Genomic DNA, 19,995 nt, shown 5'->3' with positions numbered 1-19,995 from the left:
TGGGGCGTGCGTGAAGGAGGCGCGAGCTTCAAAAAATGGCGACTCGCTCGCGCCGCCGTCCGCCTGTCTTCGAGAGCCAGTCCTGTAGTGGTTCTTGTGACACACCTTTTTCTTCTTCCATAGAATGGGACACTCAGGTGGTGAAAGGGTTCTCCCTTCTCGACTCCTCCGGGTCTAAGTTGAAGGCGTCATCTGTCGACCTGCGGCTGCCTCCGTGGTTGGAGCCGGAGAGATGTGCCGTGTTTCACTGCGCACGTTGCTTCGCGGTGCTCGGTGACACCGTGCACCTCGCCTGGGACCTGTCGAAGTCCCTCGGCGCCCTGGCCTTCTCCAGTGAGTAAGGCGAGGGTTGGCGTCTGAGGAAGGCCGACCAGAGCCAGATGCGGGACGTGGGAGGGTACCTGAGCAGGGGGAAGGAGGCGTGGTTTTGTTTTCCCCGAGTCGGGCTTCAAACGAGGGACCTGGTCCGAGCTGAGCCAGCGCCCTTGGCTGAGCCCCACCCGTTTTGTTAACTTTACGGGCAGATGAATCTGATGGGGGAGGCATTTCTTTTCAAAACCGGTTTGTCTTCCAGGAGTCACAAACAACGTCGTTTTGTTAGAGCCCTTTTTGGTTGGCATAGAAGGTTCTCTCAAATCCAGGTATGTGTGGAGAATTCCTGAGGTGGATCTCTCTCTATATATATAGTTCCTAATTTAATGACAGTGAAGAGTCCGTAGCTGTATTTTTTGTTTTGTTTTGTTTTTGCTTTTTGTTTTTTTTTGAGTCAGGGTTTCTCTGTGTAGCCCTGGCTGTCCTGGAACTCACTCTGTAGACCAGGCTGGCCTCGAACTCAGAAATCTGCCTGCCTCTGCCTCTCAAGTGCTGGAATTAAAGGCGTGCGCCACCTCTGCCCTGCCCGTATCTGTTTTAAAAGAGAAAGAAACTTTGTGTTGTGACATGTTTACTCTCTCCATAAACTCTTTACCCGTTTGAATCATATTAACATGACATTAATGAAAGTTAAAGTTGGGTGTAGGTTCTAAGGTCTGTGAAATAACTAGGACTATTTAATTTAACTTGGAGTCTATAATATAAATATATAAACATAATATAAATCATGACAAGACTAATTCTGTAGTAATCTACAGTAAACTCTGCATCTCTGTTTGCTAATATTTTTTCCTATAGCAATAAACTACTACGTGAACTCGGGCTTAGAGTGAGGCCAAACTAAGTTGTAGCCATACCTCCATTTAACTTTGCTGATCTAAAGACACATTCCTATCCTTATAGAAGTTCCTTCTCTCAAAGGGGCCAAGGTAGGAGTGGTCTATTTCCATTAAAGTTGTTTGGAGCAAGAGGCAGAGGTACTCATAACTGATGTAGAGAGACACATGTGTCCAGTACTGTAACCACTGTCAGCTGTAATGGACCATTAGGCTGTGGACATTGTTGAATTGAGAATATTTTGAATTCATACAGTATTTCAGAAGCATGTAGGGTAAGGGTTGAGATAGGCTCTCTTACTCAGTACCCTTACTAGCCAGGGCTCATTGTGTCACCCATGCTGGCCTAAAGCTTGTGGGGATCCTCCTACATTTAAAACTTTTTGTGTGTGTGACTATGTCTGTGTATGGGGTGGGAGCATGCATATGTAGGTCCAGCGGTAACTGGAAGCAGTCTTTCCTTCACCATGCTGAATCGAAGGGTTACACACAGTTTCTCAGGGATGGTACCAAATCCCTTTACCCACTGAGTCATTTCACAGGCCCTGAAGTGACATTTGTGATATAGTTACATCACAAATTATTTTACTTTTGATATTGGTAATACAGGTTTTGCCTTGACTTTAACACTTCTGCCTCTGCCTACAAGTGTTGGGATCACAAGCTTGGGAACCTATACCCAACCTCTTTTTTAAAAGCCTGATAAAAAAATTTTAATTATAAGTCTGGTGGTGATAACACATACTTTTAATCCATGCACTAGGGAAGCAGAGGCAGGAGGATCTCTGTGAGTTCAGGGACAGCCTAGTCTACAGAGCTAGTTCCAGGACAGCTAAGGCTACATAAAGAAACCGTGTTTGAAAAACCAAACAAACAAGCAAAAATTTAATTATACATTTGGAGATGTGATATAGCTCAGAAGGACAATGTTTGCCTATCCTGTATGAGGTGCTAGAGTTGATCTATAAATACTTCAAGAAAAACGCATACAAAAATAGAGTTAGATTTCAGTTCCACATTATAATCTGAAAATAGTTTTATTACATTTATTTAGTGTATGTATTGTGTAGTCACATACCAGGTACACATATGAAGGTGAGAGGACACCTTTGAGGAGTCCAGTCCCAGGATCACACTCAGATTGTCAAGCTTGGTTGCAGGAACCTTTCCCTGCTAAGCTGTTAATCCAGTCCTGACTCCCTCGCTGGGTTCCTCTGCTTGTGTGTATTCTTATTGAGGTAAATGGTCGTTTTACTAGTAAACTTGAGGTCTTGAGATACCTTTTTTACTATCTTTGAACTCCATACTTGATTATTAGTTAGTGTTGTATGTGGCACAACACTTATTATAAATTATTTCAAAAAGTGTTTTTGGATTACGATCTATTGGTAATTAAAGCTTTGGCCAGGCATGGTGGTGCCTTTAAGCCCAGCACTCAAGAAAATGAGTGAGAGTGGAGGAAAATCTTTATTCCACTCCACTGCCTGATATTATGTCCTGTTTTCCAGACTGACAGACTATTATAATGAATACAAATTAAAATCAAATTGACCTTGTTCTATATAACAAGATGGAGAAACCATTGTATTTGTTTATATATTAGAACTAACTGCCCTTCAGTGTTCATGATCCAGTGGCCTAGCAAGCTAAATAATGCTAACAAAATCTAAGAGAGCAAAACACCCAAAACATCTTAAGTAAATTACGGTAGTAAATTTCTTTATGAGGTAGGGAGCTATGAGCTACATAAGTAGTCAGAGAGAGTACCAAAATTAGTTTTGAGGTTTTTTTGTTTTGTTTTGAAGGTTTCAGTTTTTTTTTTTGTCATGAATTATGTTCTTTGGGTTTTTTTTTGGGGGGTGGGAGGTTGTCTTTTTGGTTTTTCTAGACAGGGTTTCTCTGTGTAGCCCTGGCTGTCCTGGAACTCACTCTGTAGACCAGGCTGGCCTCGAACTCAGAAATCCGCCTGCCTCTGCCTCCCAAGTGCTGGGATTAAAGGCGTGCGCCACCACCACCCGGCTTTTTTTTTTTTTTTTCCTTTGAAACAAGAGTCTTATATGGCCCAGGCTGTGCTTGGGGACCAATGAACTTGATGAAGTCCATCCAGGTCCTTGAACTTGAGTTCCTTCTGCCTATGCTTCTGAGTGTAAGGGTGTAACAGATACCGCCACTATACCTGATGAGGGTGGTTATTTTTTTATTTCTTTTCTAGCTTTTCATTATTTTATATTCTGCTTCTTTCCTTTCCCACCAGCACATACAACCTTTTATTCTGTAATTCCTGTGAGACTCCTGTTGGTTTCCATTTATATTCTACCCATGCTGCTCTGGCTGCCTTGAGAGGCCATTTCTGCCTTTCTTGTGATAAAATACTGTGGTGAGTAGAGACATCACTTATTAAATAAGGTTTTTAAAAGATTCTAGGGAAGTTCAGGTGTTTATAAGCAAAGAAGATGCAAAGGCCAGACATTATTTATTATATATATACCTGCAATAAGGACAAAACATAATCCTAAAATAAATATTGTATTACTTTAGATGGTTTATTGTACTGTCTTTTTTTTTTTTTTTTTTTTTGTTTGTTTGTTTTTCAAGACAGGGTTTCTCTGTGTAGCCCTGGCTGTCCTGGAACTCACTCTGTAGACCAGGCTGGCCTCGAACTCAGAAATCTGCCTGCCTCTGCCTCCCAAGTGCTGGGATTGTACTGTGTCTTAATATGGACTACTTTAAGAGTGTTTTTTCCTTAAGGAAAATTCTGGAAGGTATGCTTTTGCAAAATAGTGTCATCATAGATATCATAGATAACTTGGAGACACTATCTCTGTGTGTGTGTGTGTGTGTGTGTGTGTGTGTGTGTGTGTGTGTATCAGATTTTCTACCCCAGGAGTTTGAAATAAGGCCTATGTTGGTTACTTGTCTCATGACAAGACAAAATACCCAACAAAAGCAACCCCAGGAAAGGAGGGCTTCTTGTAGATCACAGTTAGAAGGTACAGTCCATCATGGTGGGAAGTCCACGGAGGAGATGGCTGGTCATATTGTATCAGCAGTCAGAGAGCAGAGACACATGCTAGTGCTCAGGTTGCTTTCTCTCAATTTTTTTTTTTATAGGTTTCGTGTTGTTTTTTCCAGACAGGGTTTCTCTGTGTAATAGTCCTGGCTGCTTGGACTTGCTTTTTAGACCAGGCTGGCCTCGAACTCACAGAGCACTGCCTGTTTCTGGAGTGCTAGGATTAATGGTGTGTGCCATTGCTCCTGTTCTCTTTGTCCTCCTGACCTCCTCTCTGTCTCTATGGGTTTTTCCTATGTTTACTTTCTGTCACCTGGTTGCTTGTTGTACCTCTTGACCTACAGTTACTTTATTCAATTTTGCTTACAATAAAGAGCTTTCAGATTAAAGTTGTGTGCTAGGGCTGAGCCACACCACAGCTAGAAACAGGTTTTTTCCAGTATACAGTTTTTGTGTTCACAGTGTGATCTAATATCCTGAAACAATCTTTCTAACTAATTAAACATTTAACTTAGGTATTTTATTACAAGAAACTGAAAGAATGGAGAAATGGGGCTGGAGAGATGGCTCAGCTGTTAAAGGCTAGGTTCACAACCAAAAATATAAGAGTTTGGTTCCCAGCACCCACGGCTGTCTCTCCAGCCACAAAACAAAACAAAAACAAACAAACAAAAGAATGGAGAAATGGCTCAGCAGTTAAGATTACTTAGCTAGACATGGTGAAGTTCAAAGCCAGCCCAGTCTACAAAGGGAAATGCTGTTTTGAAAAACAAACAAACAATAATATAGATACTAACATGTTTTAATGTACTTAGATGTTTGTAGTGATCTATGGGTGCCAAAACACCATTTATAAGGAAAGTCACCTTTAACTATGAGACCATTCAGTGAACAATTAGCTTTTCCAATTACTCATGCAATTTCCAACAGGGCTCCATTATACTTCAGTAATATATTGTAAGTTTCTACTTTCTTTTTTTCCATGTTTTCATTTGTTTTTGTTCGTTGTTGCTTTTTTGCTTGTTTGCTTTGAGTGGGGTCTGGGTCTGGCTCTTTTGCCTGGCTGGTATAAAATTACTGTGTATATGTAAAGAGACCCATTCATTCTATAAATTCTGTTTCTCTAGAGAATCTTGATGAATTCAAGACATAAACGATAATGCCTGGCTTCTTTTTTCCCCTAAGTTATTGTCATTTAGAATTATATATAAAAAGAAAACAAAACTGTAAGTATTAAAAAGCATCCTCTTATTTTTTTTTCTTTTTTTCTTTGTTTTGTTTTGTTTTGTTTTATTTTGAGACAGGGTCTCTCTATATCCATGCCTGACCTAGAACTCACTTCCTAGTCCTGGCTAGCCTTGAATACAGAGGATCCGGCTGCCATTGCCTTCAAAGTGATGGGATCAAGGCATGCACCATTATGCCTGGCTTATTGAAAATTTCTATTTTTTCTTTCTTTCTTTCTTTCTTTCTTTCTTTCTTTCTTTCTTTCTTTCTTTCTTTCCTTCCTTCTTTCTTTCTTTCTTTCTTTCTTTCTTTCTTTCTTTCTTTCTTTCTTTTTTTTTTGTTTTTCGAGACAGGGTTTCTCTGTATAGTCCTGGCTGTCCTGGAACTCACTCTGTAGACCAGGCTGGCCTCGAACTCAGAAATCCACCTGCCTCTGCCTCCCAAGTGCTGGGATTGAAGGCATGCGCCACCACTGCCCGGCTTATTGAAAATTTTTTACCAGTGATGCTTATTCATCTGATTCTGGATCTGTCTTTACTTTTTCCTGAGACAGTTTTGTTACTAAAAATGAGAAAGGTTCAGGCAGAGTTTATGGTTTTAATTGAGATTTTTTTTTTCCCCCCAGAAAAATACACTATGCTGCTTCAAGCCGTAAGGAAGGTTTTGCTCAACAGGTATTTTAGAGGGCAAATTTGGTAATGGTACTAATATTTTCTCTATATATTTTCTCTCTAGCTATCTGTTAAAAACAAAGGCCATAATAAATACATCTGAAATGGATATTCACAATGTACATTTACCAGAAAAGATTGCAGAGGTAAAAATTTGGTTGTGTAGTTACTTTTTTTTTTGTTTTTTGTTTTTCGAGACAAGGTTTCTCTGTATAGGCCTGGCTGTCCTGGAACTCACTCTGTAGACCAGGCTGGCCTCGAACTCAGAAATCCGCCTGTCTCTGCCTCCCAAGTGTTGGGATTAAAGGCATGGTCCCCCACCGCCCGGCATGTAGTTACTCATATACACATCATTTTCATTTTGGGTTGGGTTTTCCTTTTTGAAGACAGGATTTGTAATTGTGACTTGCCTCATATTAACTATGTAGACCAGGCTGTCCTGGAACTAGGCTATATCCTTTCCCTTAATATAGGCAATGTTTAAGTGTGCTTTGTTTTGGTTTTAGATTTATTTTTAAGTCTAGTAACAATATAAGCAGCAAATCCATCGTTATAAGATGCCCTCAATCTATGTCTCTCCTCAGCTGAAAGAGAAGATAGTGCTAATGCATACTCGTTTAAACTCACTGATGAAGGTTCTGAAGGAAGAGACTCCTCACCAGTCTCACCAAGAAAACTGAACAAACAAGGTAGAGTACAGAACTTCTTCAACAACTGGGGTGCCTTGGTCATTGCTTCTCTCTCTCTCTCTCTCTCTCTCTCTCTCTCTCTCTCTCTCTCTCTCTCTGTCTCTCTGTCTCTGTGTGTGTGTGTGTGTCTGTGTGTCTGTGTTTGTCTGTCTGTCTGTCACATGTGTGCTGTTGCTCATGGAGGCCCGAAGAGGGCATGAGATTCACTGTAGCTGGAGTTATAGGCAGTTGTTGAGAGCTGGGAACTAAACTCTGCAAAAGCTGGAAGTACTCTTAACACTGATCCATGATCCATCTCTCTAGTCCCCATTGGTCTTTTTGTTTTTCTTTTTCTTTTGGCGGGGGTGAGGATATTTTGGTTTTGAGACAGGGTCTCACTATGTATTTCTAGCTGTCCTCGAACTCACAGGGAACTTCCTGCCCCACCAGAGTACTGGGATTAAAGGCATGTGCCACCATGCCCTCTTGGTCTTTATTTTTTAAATAGTACTAAAAACAGAGGCCTGTCAGATCTGCTAACACATGCCTGTGATCCCAGCACTTAAAATATAGGAAGGAAGATCATAAGTTTAAAGCAATCCTTAGCTATGTTACAAATTTGAGGCCACCCTACAGTTAATAAGAACTTGTTACACAATCTGTACTCCTCGGCACAACAATTGTTTGAGAATATGCCTTTGAGCCTATGTCCCCAGCTCATCAGCCCACTCCTGCTTTGGGGAGTATTTTTATTTTCATAATAAGCTGTGACTGTAATAACATTTATTTGCCAGATGTAACTGTCTTCTCCAAGGCTTACTGCCTCCATGTGCTAACCTAGGCTTAGTCCTGGAAGCTTCTAGACTCTGTACAATCTTACCTAGATCTAGAATGTTTTTCGCCTCTGAGATTTACTGCTGAATAAACTCACCCTTTCTAGTTTTTTCTGAACTCTGGCTAGCTGGCCAATTCAGCTGTTCTGGCTTAAACACCTCACCATGCTGACTGATTCACTCTAGCTTCTCTCAGCTTCTGAATTATTGTGCTTGACTTCATACTAACTTCAGCAATATGTTCTAATCTTCTGGCTCCTTCTCATTTTTTGGCTTTTTCAGTCTTTACCTATGTTTAGCTTGTTCTTTCTTCAACCTGTCTCTGTAAAACTCTGCTGGTAAAACTACATCTTTTCGTTTCTCTCTGCACTGCCCCTTAAGTAGCTTCCTTTTCCTCTCTCTTCTCATTAGAGTTGGGCATGTTCTGTTCTGTCAAGTCTTTCTCTGATTTGTCAGTTTGTCTGCCACTCAATCAGACGTGACTTTCTAACATGGGTGCTTCCTTCTCCCTTCCTTCCTTCCTTCCTTCCTTCCTTCCTCCCTCCCTCCCTTTCTTTCTTTCTTTCTTTCTTTCTTTCTTTCTTTCTTTCTTTCTTTCTTTCTTTCTTTCTTTCTTTTTTTGGTTTTTCAAGACAGGGTTTCTCTGTGTAGCCCTGGGTGTCTTGGAACTCATTCTGTAGACCAGGCTAGCCTTGAACTCTCCAACTCAGAAATCCACCTGCCTCTGCCTCCCAAGTGCTGGGATTAAAGGCGTGCGCCACCACCGCCCAGCGGGTGCTTCTTTCTATAAAATAATTTTACCTTCATTGTTTGGGATTAAAGGTGTGTACTAAGGTAAGGGGGTGCCTGTATGTTGTATTCTAGCCAGAGGGAATAAAGGTGTGTGTGTGTGTGTGTGTGTGTGTGTGCGTGCACGTGTGCTGAACCAAACCACAATTAGAAACAGGTTTTTTTTGTTTTTTTTTTCAGGAAACAACACAATCTTGGGTTTCACAGCATGAGCAAAGATCCTGCAACATGTGACTCTATAGTTCTTTAAATTTATTTTAGTATGTTGATAACATAATGCCTATCTCTGAAAATGTATTTCATTACTAATAACCAATTAGCATTCAGTGTCCCTTGTGTCCACTGATGAAGAAATGAAGAGTTGGCCAGGATGAAGAGATGGAGTTAATAGTGACGATACTTTTACATGCCAGTTATATGAATACTGATAAATACTTGTTTGTTTTGAGACAGGGTCTTTCTCTCTAGCTTTGGCTGTCCTGGAACTTTCTGTGTAGACCAGGGTAGCCTTAAACTTACAGAAGTCCACCTGCCTCTGCTTCCTCTGCTAGGATTAAAGAAGAATGTCACAGAGAATTCATTTTTGCTTATGTAAAATAGATATGTACATTTGATGGTGGTGGTTCCTGCCTTTAATACCAAGACTCTGGAGGCAGAAATGGGAGGATCTCTCAATTCAAGGCTAGGCTGGTCTACAGAGTGGAACAAAACAACAACAACATAAAATATATATGTAATAAGTAACAGTTAATAAATTGAATGTATTGTACTATAAAGAATTTGTGGTTTTTTGCTGTTGTTGGTTTTTTTTTAAGATGTATTTGTTTATTTACATTAGTACATTGCAGCTGTCTCAGACACACACCAGAAGAGGGCATTGGATCACATTACAGATGGTTGTAAGCCACCATGTGGTTGCTGGGAATTGAACTCAGGACCTCTGTGTAATCCCCACTTTGAAACATGTTATGTAGCCGGGCGGTGGTGGCGCACGCCTTTAATCCCAACACTTGGGAGGCAGAGGCAGGTGGATTTCTGAGTTCGAGGCCAGCCTGGTCTACAGAGTGAGTTCCAGGACAGCCAGGGCTACAACAGAGAAACCCTGTCTCGGAAAACAAAAAACAAAAAACAAACAAACAAAAAGAAACATATTATGTGGGCCAGGCTGGTCTTGAACAGAAATCCACCTGCCTTTGCTTCCTAGATTTTGAGATTAACGATGTGCACAATGCTTCTGTTGGGCCTGCAGAGGCTGTCAGATTCCCCTGGAACTGGAATTATAGGCAGTTAAGGGTGTTGGAAACTGAACCCTAGTTCTCTAAAATAACAGTAAGTATACTTACCTACTGAGCCATCTCTCCAGCCTCACAGACTGGGACCTAATAAATTAATAATACTTTGAATAATTTTTGAGATAGTATCTTTCTCTGTAGCCCAGACTGGCCTCCAATGTGGCAGTTCTACCTCAGCCTCCTGAGTGCTTAGTGGGCAACCATCCCCGACTGTGGATTTTCAAAACATATATTTACCTTAACATTAACAGACTTACTTTATCAAAGTTTAAAAACTGTTATGTCAGGCCAGAGAGATGGCTCAGTGGTTAAGAGCACTGATTGCTCTTCCAGAGGTCCTGAGTTCAGTTCCCAGTAGCCACATGGTGGCTCACAACCATCTGTAATGAGATCTGATGCCCTCTTCTGGTGTGTCTAACAGCTACAGTGTACTCATATAAATAAAATAAATTTAAAAAAAAAGGTTATGTCACTGTGTGTATGTTACTAGGGTTACGTTATGTCACTGTGTGTATGTTACTAGGGCCTCATACATAGAAGGTTAAGGCTCTACTACTTAGCTACGTCTCATCTAATAACTGTTTTTCTTAACTTCTGGATTTGCCATTTTGGATGAGACTTTCTATAGAAAATTAAGTCCTTGAGCCTGACTTAGATAAGCTGGGCAGCATGTGTATGTATGTTAAGATATTTATGTGTGTGTCCAGTAAATATTTTGTAGCAAATACTGCCCTTAAAAATAATAGTGCATGCCGGGCAGTGGTGGCGCACGCCTTTAATCCCAGCACTTGGGAGGCAGAGGCAGGCAGATTTCTGAGTTCAAGAGTTCGAGGCTAGCCTGGTCTACAGAGTGAGTTCCAGGACAGCCAGGGCTACAGAGAAACGCTGTCTCGAAAAAAAAAAAATAATAAATAGTGCATGTGGGAGTCGGAGAGCAACTAGCAGGCATCAGTTGTGTCCTGCATTGTGAGTCCAGAGGACTGAACTAAGATCATCAGGCTGGTAGTTCAGGTCCTTTAATTGCTCAAGTAGCTCACTGTCACTTCCTTTTTTATTTCTAAATTAGGTATTTTTTCTTTTTAAATTGCATCTGTGTGTGGGCACAAGTTTGTCATGCCTCACATATGGCATCATTGGCTTAGTGGCTAAGTCCTCTACTTCCACTTCCTAAGACATCTCACTGGGATCCACTTCCATTTTTGAGGAGCATAATATAACATGCTAGTAATTGAGCAAATTTTAGAAGTAAACCATTTAGATTCAGACCATTGTCCACTTATTAATAGTCATGAACTTGAAGAATTAATTAAAACTGTTCTGGAGGCAGAGACAGGCGGATTTCTGAGTTCGAGGCCAGCCTGGTCTACAGAATGAGTTCCAGGACAGCCAGGGCTACACAGAGAAACCCTGTCTCGAAAAACCAAAAAAAAAAAGAAAGAAAAAAGAAAATAGAAGTGTTTATACAGAACCCTGAACACAGGAAAGTTTCTTAAGCATTAATCATTTGAAGATGACAGTATTTTAAAATACAGAATTTCAACTAAGACAACAGAGTAAAAAACTGAGCCAAAGCAGAAACACAACATACACAACAAAAGTCCAAAAATACAGAAGCTATAAAACAACTGCAACATATCAGAAAAACCCACTTACAAACTGGCAAAGTATTTTTGCAAGCATTTTAGAGAAGACACTGGGCCAAGGGATATGGCTCAGATTGAGTACTTGCATTGTGTGCCTATAAAAGCCCTCAGACTACAGAAAAAAAGTCTAAGGCTTGAGAAGTGTTATCTAAGTTCACTAACAACCAAGCTGGTGAAAATGAAAACTTACGATGTAAAGACGAGGAGGAGGGGCCCTGTAAACTACTTGTACACATAATACCTTGGTACAACTATAGGCTGGTCTGGCATTGTATGTGGAAACTCAAGACATCAACGGCTACTGCAGGTCAGGAACTCTAGGCACCTGTGCTAAAGAGAAGCAGCAGATGTACACCAATGTTTGCACAAAAGGCTTATAGTTACATTATTTGTAACAGACAAAACTCCTGAGTCATGTTCCTGCAAGAACTGGGTCATGATGGGAGGAACACCATGTTTGTGATGCGTACAGCACAGGGCTCACTAGTGAAGACTATTGTATTTCTTGTTGTCTGTGTTCCTTCTGCTGGTTTTTGTTAATCTAAACAACTCAATGTTTCATGTCATTTTTATATCTTACTTGGAAGAAAATAAACCATAAGTACTCAAGTAAAAGACCTAATGTAATAAACAAGGTGCTCAGCATTACAGTAAATGCTCAATGAAATCCAGCTGTTGCCATGGATGTAGGATGTACCTGTAAATACTAACACATTTGAGGTTGAAGCAGAAAGCAAGCCTGGACTAAGTGAGATCTATCTCATGTTAGCTAAAGGAGCCTCAGGTCTCATATTTAAGTCTCTTAATTCCATCATGAGATTTTGTCAAGTGATTGACCTTGTTACAATTACATTTGTCCACATACACTTAAAGATGTTCCCATGGTGTCACAGAGAGGATGGGGTGATGAAGGTCCTTTCATTCTCTGAGGACATGTACAGTTGATGGTCAATGGGGCAGAAAGACATTTTCTTCTGGTAAGGTGCCCACACTCCTGTAAATAGCCCTAATGAAGCTCATTGGGTCATACACACAAAAAAGACATGAAAGCAGAAGAGGGGCTGGAGAGATGGCTCAGTGGTAAAGAACACTGACTGCTCTTCCAGAGGTCCTGAGTTCAATTCTCAGCACCCACATGGTGACTCAGAACCATCTGTAATAGGATCTGGTGCCCTCTTCTGGTGTGTCTGAAGACAGGAACAGTGTACTCATACATAAAATAGAAAAAATAAAATCTTTTAAGAAAAAAAGCAGAAGAGAGCTATGGGAAAAGTAACTTTTTGGAATGGGAGGGGAACGGGAAAGGGATGTGAATATGATCCAAGTATAGTATGTATGTATGTGTGTGTGTGTGTATGAATGAAAAGGACATAAAACCCATTGTATGTGTGTGTGTGTATATACACACTCACACATAATATACATATATATACATATATATACATATATACACACACACACACATATATATATACACATGTATATATATATGCTAATAAAAACTTTACAAGATGTTTCTTGGGGCTGGTGAGATGGCTCAGTGGTTAAGAGCACTGACTGCTCTTCCAGAGGTCATGAGTTCAAATCCCAGCAACCACATGGTGGTTCACAACCATCTGTAATGATATCTGATACCCTTTTGTCGGGTGTCTGAAGACAGCTACAGTGTACTTACATATAATAAATAAATAAAAATTTAAAAAAAGAATATAGTAAAAGATGTTTCTTTCAGATATGCTTTGTTTATAAGGGAATGTTGGGATGCGTTTTATAATTCCATTTGACCCTGTAAATAATTTTAAGACCTGCCCCTTCCCACACACACCAAAAACATGCTGATGTCCAACAAGGTTTGACAGAGGTCCATATTGCACAGACTGAATATTTGATCATAGGAAGCCAAAAATATAATAGGTGTATGCCATATCAAGGCTTGAGGAAGGTACGTATATGTGACAGGTATGGATGCCAGTATCTAAACTGGTACCTCTGTGTGCGATTTACTAGTAACTGTTACTCACCTAAGTCCTGCAAATCCTCAAGTCCTTTAGCAGTCAGGGAATAAAAGCCAGTAGCTTATTTCTCTTTGACAACAGCCTATCTTGAGAATTTTAACACCTTTCTTTGTCTAGGAGTAGAGGGACACCTTTCTGATATAGGAATCTATTTTTAAGATGGAGTCTTGTATCCCAGGTTAGCTTCAAACCAGTTACATAGTCAAGACTCTGAATTGGTCCCTCAGTCTCCACTTCCCAAATGCTAGGCATACAGATATGCACCACTCTATATCTATTTTGAAATGCTTACATATAGTCTACCTTTGTATGGAGTGCTTTCTTTCCTACAATGAGGGTCTTGAAGATCAAACCCAGGTCAGGTTTAACAACAAATGTCTGTATCTGCTATTTTATGGCCCTTTTTTTTTTTTAAAGATACTGTTAAACCTTGTTAGGTATCCAAACCAGTATATCTTAAAAATGACTTTGGCTCTTGGCTTCAATGTATTATTCCTGTACAAATTCCTGTACCAGAAACATGGAATAAATGTGCAGGCTGAAGTACAAAAAGACAAGCAGAACAGTCCAAGCAAACTTCAGTACCTGTGGGGGCTTCAGGAGCAGAATGGATGCTGGAGGACAGTGGTATAAAATGGTTGGTGTGCTGCTGTTACTGGTTTGCCCCAAAGGATCTAGAACTTCACCATGACAGTGAAGATCAATCCTGAGAAAGTCTGGCTTCAAACCAAACAGTCCTGGTAGCCCTTTGCTCAACACCTATGGGATCATGACCCAGCTCTCAAAGCCAAGAGTAACACATAATGTTACATAATATCTCTTGCCGTCTTAGGTTAAGACTAAACAAACTTGGAAATTGCTCATGGGAAGAACTTAGTGGATTGGTTTTATCATGATTCTTTTTAGAATCTTACCAGAAACCAAGGACTTAACTCAGATAAAGCATAAAAGGGAAATGAGCATGGTTAAGTTAAATTGTGATGTTCCTTCTCTTCAGATGGCTATGTTACTATTGGGCAATATGGATCAGAAGCCACCACAAGTAAGTATTAAGAAACCCAGAAAAAAATAAAAAATGAGGTGGTGATATACAGCTTTACTCCAAGCACTCACAAGGCAGAGGCAGGGGGATCTCTACGAGTTCAAGACCAGTCAAAGTGACCTTGTTTCAACCCCACCCCCAGCCCAACACTATAAAGAAAACAGAAAACTAAAGCCTACTTTAACAAGGGAACATGGAAAGTCTTCTTTTCCCACTGTAACTTATGTTATCTGAAATTACCCATTTCAAAGTAACAACAGACAATGAAATTTCAGTGCATTCTTTGCTCATGCTTTATTGCTAAAAATATATACATACAGGTGCAGTTTCAGACTCTCAAAACAGTTCCTTTTCCAAGAAGTCAAATTTCTTCAAAACTCCCAAAGATGCATAGATTAAGAAGCTGCCTTTTGTAGTGCTTCAAACATTCAATATCATTTAATATCACCTCATACACTGGTGGCACAATAGAAGGTACAAGGAAGGGTAAGCGAACAGTGACACCTATGCTTGAAGGACAGAGAATGCACCACTCTCAAGTAGATTACTACTCTTAATCTTTTTCATTAAAGGGGTGCTTAGGTTTAAGGTTAATGCCCAGACTAGTAATGTTTATAGACTGGTAACACACTGACAAAATACTTGTCTGATCCTTGGGATAGGGTGTCAGTGCTGAGGACTGGCCCCAGAGTCCAAGTGTTCTCCAAGAGCTATGTCCCAAGCACAAAAGAACATTGAAATTAAGGATACAGCATTCCGTTCCCAAAGATGTCAAAATGTTTGGAAAATCACCAGTAATCCTAACTGCATTCTGCCTTTCAAGGTACCTTATATGCCTGAGTCTACCAAACACATCGAGTCTTGCTGTTTGAGGTTCTGACTTTAGGGACTGTTAGGAAGAGACTGCTAGAAGGGAAAACTCTGACCGTACATCTTTATTGGCTGGCAGATGGTCGGTAAGTGACAAAGAACTTTTATTTTGGATACATCATATACCTCAATTCCTGTGTTTCAGTGGAAAGCAAACATCACACTGACAACTTTAATTCAGCTCTGAAGGTTGGAAGTTACCATTCCAGTCGACATTCATAGCAAAGAATCATAGCTGAAGTTAAATCTGAAACAATTTTTCTATCATATAACATGTAAATTGGACAGAATCCAGTGAAACAGTTTTATTTGAAATCTATTTAGGTCTTTCAGACATCATAAATACTCTCATCATTTGTCAAAACCATTTGTAACTTGCATTTCAAAGTCAAGAAATTCTAATGCTACTACCATGAGTTGGGTTTTTTTTTTTTGGTAGTGCTGGCAATTGAACCCATTTTCTCAGGTAAATGTTCTGCCAATAAATTACACTTCTGTTCCTTTCACTATTGTAACAAACCAATACTCATTTATCCAAATAAATGTCTTTTTTGTAGGAAGAAATTATTTTCCTGATCATCAGGAATCAAGTTTCAGGCAAGTTACACATTTTGACCAACTCATCTAAAGTAAACTCCAGCTCTACAGTTGTAAATACAGCCAAAGGCACAGTCTGAGTAGCCAGACTTCTGTAGCTTGACAAAAACCTTGCAGAGGGTCAGTCAGCACCTCCCAGAACAGGCGCCTCACTGCTGAACTGCAGTATGTGCACACTGATGCTGGAGTCTGGCTATGGCATTCAGGCTAGCTCTTGCCTGTTCAAGGACTGCAGACCATGAATCTGGCTCAATCTATAGCTTTAAGAAACCCCAAACTTAGTCTACATAAACCTAATCAGACAAGTCCCACAGCTAGTAATTTTGCACTGAACACCGTTATTTCTGAAGGAAGATGACTCTACTTGGCCTACTTCCCCACTCTTCTGAAACCCTGCACCATCCTGATTACAGCAGCTTATTCGACATGCTTAGTTTATCTTTTATTTGCAAACATGCTTGGGAATAAATAGAGCTAGGAAACAGAGTGAGCACTGCTTGCTGTATTCCTAACAGTTTGAATGTCTTGTGGTTGCCCCTTGTTTATCTTATACTTCCAATTTTCAATGGAAGTAAGACAATCTTTAATTAGAAAATAAAATTCAAACAATAAAACCAAGCTATTGGTTTAAGTATCTATTGCTTCATTACTGATAAATGCATATATAAAATTACTAATAACTACCTAACAACAAAAAATTTCAACCATGCATTAGAATGTTAGCATTCTAGAATCAGTTATGGGCCTGCCACTATTGCTTAACCTCCAGTCAGGCCTGGTTTTAATAAACATGCAAACCGTTTGATTCCAAATCTTGGGAAAAAGCAATGATACATGCAAAACTTCAACTGACTATGTCAGTCAAATTCCTCAGAGATGCAGTCAGGTACTCTGTTACCTAGTATAATGCGGCTTCAAAACAAGTCATACACGAAAAAGCTAAACTCAAGACTTCTGTTTGGTTCTAAAAGGTTTATCTAGAAATCTTGGCCCTTGGAAGGTAAAGAATAAGTGTAAAACCCTGGGAAAAAGGAACTGAGGTGATCGTCTTTATGGGACAAGTTTTCTTGGCCACTTACTGAGAGCTGGAGGGTGGTGAAGGTACTTGGGCAGAATGGTTTCTTTTCTGATTCATATTAATGAACAGCTCCCTGGGAAAAGTTGAGGAGCAGAGCTAAAACAGTGTAAACACAAGCAGTAATGCCCTGAAATTCAACATAGCCCTCTGCATTTTAAACCTCTTGGCCAAGGGGTTCTTCCAAAATGGTATAATTAGTAGCCAAGCAATGTTCTGAATAAAGTAGAGACAGTATGCTTGCACCTACAGCACCATGAGAATGTAAACCCTGAAGGTTAGGGAGGGTCTTTTTCGTATTTTGCATATCACAGGTACATAAAGAGTAAACGAGAGACTACAGTAAGACAGAATACTAATTAACCACATATTTTGAGACCACAAAATCTTGTAGCATACTTTTGCATTTAGAACCATAAACTTGGCTGTTAAGGGTCATCTCTGATCTAACTGAATTAGCCACATCTTCATGATCATGCAGTTGTTCTGAATATTGCTTGGTTGTCCCAAAAGCTAACATGGACAGCATAGGACATCTAAAGAGAAACTACACTCAATATTGCCTTTTCCTTACCCTTAGGCTTGTAATAAAATAAGAGTCTTAGATCTACAAAACTACTTTTTTACTTTTCTTCCCCTGGGAAAACAAAGGAGCACAGACCCAGATCTTTTCAGGGATGTTCAAGGTGCTAAGTGGCCACAATGGACATGAGGTAAAGGAAGTGAAGGGTGGCCCTGGTTCCATTTTACATCTCAGATAAGAAAGGACGAGTCTGCTGGGTTCTCCTTGTTAACAAGATAGCACACTGGCCACGAGCGTATCACATACACTGATCAGATGTTCAGAAACCCCCTACCTGGGCACTGCCACTCATTTTGTTCACTTTTAATCCTAACTTCCTTGAAGCTAAGTACAGGGAAAACTCAGTAAGCTCCTGAGGCTCCTCTGGCCCCGAGACACACCAAACACACACACAAACAACCTTTTCCTTTTGAAACGGTAACCAGGAACCCAATGAACAAAGGTTATATTATTTGAATAAAGCATAGACCAGTCTATATAGTAAATGACTATTAATACAAACAATTTAAGCAAGACCCTTACATGTTGGCTTCACTGGGATTCCAGATTAAGCACTAGAAAGATTTCAATAGCTGTAAACTCTAGGGGAAAAAATAGGATCTTTAACACATATATGAAAGTTGGTATTTTTTTCACACAGATATATTCATATACATTCATAGTTTAAATGCCTTTTGACTAGGATGTGTTTTTTTTTTTTTTTCTTTTATGGAACTCTATAAAACTGCAGGGCCCCACAAATTCAACCATACAGCTTTGTGAGCACAATTAACCACACATACAGAACTATTATTGCTACAGAATCCCACCTCTTTAACATTATTGTTGGTTTACTTATGGCTTTTGTTATTTGCAACAGGAATGTCCTACATACTGTGCTACTTTATAGGCTTTACTTTTTCAAGTTTTTTCCCCTCTGTGTCCTAAATGCTTTTCAGAAGCAGATTCTCCCAGGCGCTAACCACCTACTTGATTGAAGAGTAAAAATACTTAATATTCTATCAGAGTCTGTTCCTGGGTCCCCGGATATCTAATACCAGACTCATACCTAGTTTCTATGCGGAAGTTTTACACTTCCTATCATACTAATGTAATACATGTTAATAAATCCTACATTTGCTTTTCTTTCTTTTGGTTTTCTCAGACAGGTCTCATGTAGCCCAGGCTGACCTCCAACTCACTATGTAGCAGAGGATGACCTTGAACTCCTGATCTTCCTGCCTGCACGTCCCAAATGCTGGGAGTTTACAGGCATCCACCACCACACCCGGCAGGACTCTATTTCTAAAAATTATAAAAAAGGAACAAACAAATTAAAAAACAAAAAACAAAAAAAAACCACCCACAATTCTCCAGAAAATGGTTACTTGTTTCCTAGGCAGCTTTTAGAGGTAGGAATTCCATTTTACATTAAACTTTATTTTTCAGAACAAAGCAACTACTTTATTTCCATAAGGAAAGTAGAAAAAAGTGAAAGCTGTCAACAATTACCAAAGGAGAGGCCAACATACTTCTTGTCAACCTACATGGGCCCTACTGAGCTATCAGTTCTCATGAGAAAGACTGACTCGACACCCAAGTCAGATGTAGAATTGGGCAAACCCTAAAGTACAGGATACTCCAAACTGCTGACAAGGTTCTGCAATTAGCACACATGCTGCAAACAGGAAAGGAAATAGCCACTGAGTAAACATTCCAAAGCAATCAGCATAGCATCTCAGACATGCAAAACAGAAAATTACTTTCTGGACACAAAACAGGAAAAATGAACCTAAGACATACAATGCAAAATCAATACAAGAACAAACTAGCTTCAAACTAAGAAAGCAAGACAAGCATGAACCCAGACCTTGCTTTAAGGACTGAAGAGCTGCAAAGGCAACTATTTCTAGCTACCTTGTGAGAGGCTTAACACTCCCCCAAGCACATGTTTCTCAGTGTGAACCCACATTTCTGTTCAGACATTAGCTGTTTTGGCCTTTGTCTCCTATCCCCAGGGAGACTATCATAGATTCATACACAAAAAAAAGTAAAGGTCTAGGATTTTCCACACTTTTTACACTACTGGTTATTATCAATATTTCATCTTGAGGTTTAAAATTATACTAAATTCATGCACTAACCCCTAACATGGCACTACAATATGCTATCAAGCACTACTGCTTACAAAACTATACACATCTCAAAATGGAAGACATTGGTGATTTTGTTGTTCTTAAACAACTTGTAACACTTGTCCACAAGTATTAAAATATACATTATATATATATATATTTATATTGCACATACCCCGTTTTTGTTTAGTAACTTCAAAAGAAAAACTGCCAGCTTACATGGAGAAGGGAGGAGGCACAGCTATAAATGGAGGCACAACTCTAACATGGTAGTCTTTGCTGCTATTAAGAAGAAAACTCAAGTGAGAGTATAAATGGGAATGGGCCACACACCAGGCCGCTCGAGCTGGGATCCACC

General features: G+C 39.8%; 1 protein-coding gene across 1 annotated transcript; it reads left to right on the top strand.

Annotated features, from left to right (window-relative positions):
- Window positions 1-35: 35 nt before the first annotated feature.
- On the top strand, window positions 36-6,796 carry Oip5 (Opa interacting protein 5). The gene is made up of 5 exons (XM_028767180.1): window positions 36-333; window positions 575-641; window positions 3,463-3,585; window positions 6,181-6,262; window positions 6,701-6,796. The coding sequence occupies exons 1-5, from the start codon at window positions 36-38 to the stop codon at window positions 6,794-6,796; spliced, it is 666 nt and encodes a 221-aa protein (XP_028623013.1).
- The last annotated feature ends 13,199 nt before the right edge of the window (window positions 6,797-19,995 follow it).

This window comes from Grammomys surdaster, unplaced genomic scaffold (genome assembly GCF_004785775.1).
Source record: "Grammomys surdaster isolate TR1022 unplaced genomic scaffold, NIH_TR_1.0 170, whole genome shotgun sequence".
NCBI lineage: Eukaryota > Metazoa > Chordata > Mammalia > Rodentia > Muridae > Grammomys > Grammomys surdaster.
The sequence above is the reverse complement of the archived record's forward strand: the minus strand, read 5'-3'. Positions and strand labels throughout refer to the sequence as shown.

Bases quoted from the DNA above. Each gene is read 5' to 3' on its own strand.
- Oip5 (XM_028767180.1), top strand. From the start codon at position 36: ATGGCGACTCGCTCGCGCCGCCGTCCGCCTGTCTTCGAGAGCCAGTCC. The intron at 642-3,462 runs GTATGTGTGGAG...CTTTCCCACCAG, and splicing joins GAAGGTTCTCTCAAATCCAG to CACATACAACCTTTTATTCT. The intron at 3,586-6,180 runs GTGAGTAGAGAC...TTTTCTCTCTAG, and splicing joins TCTTGTGATAAAATACTGTG to CTATCTGTTAAAAACAAAGG.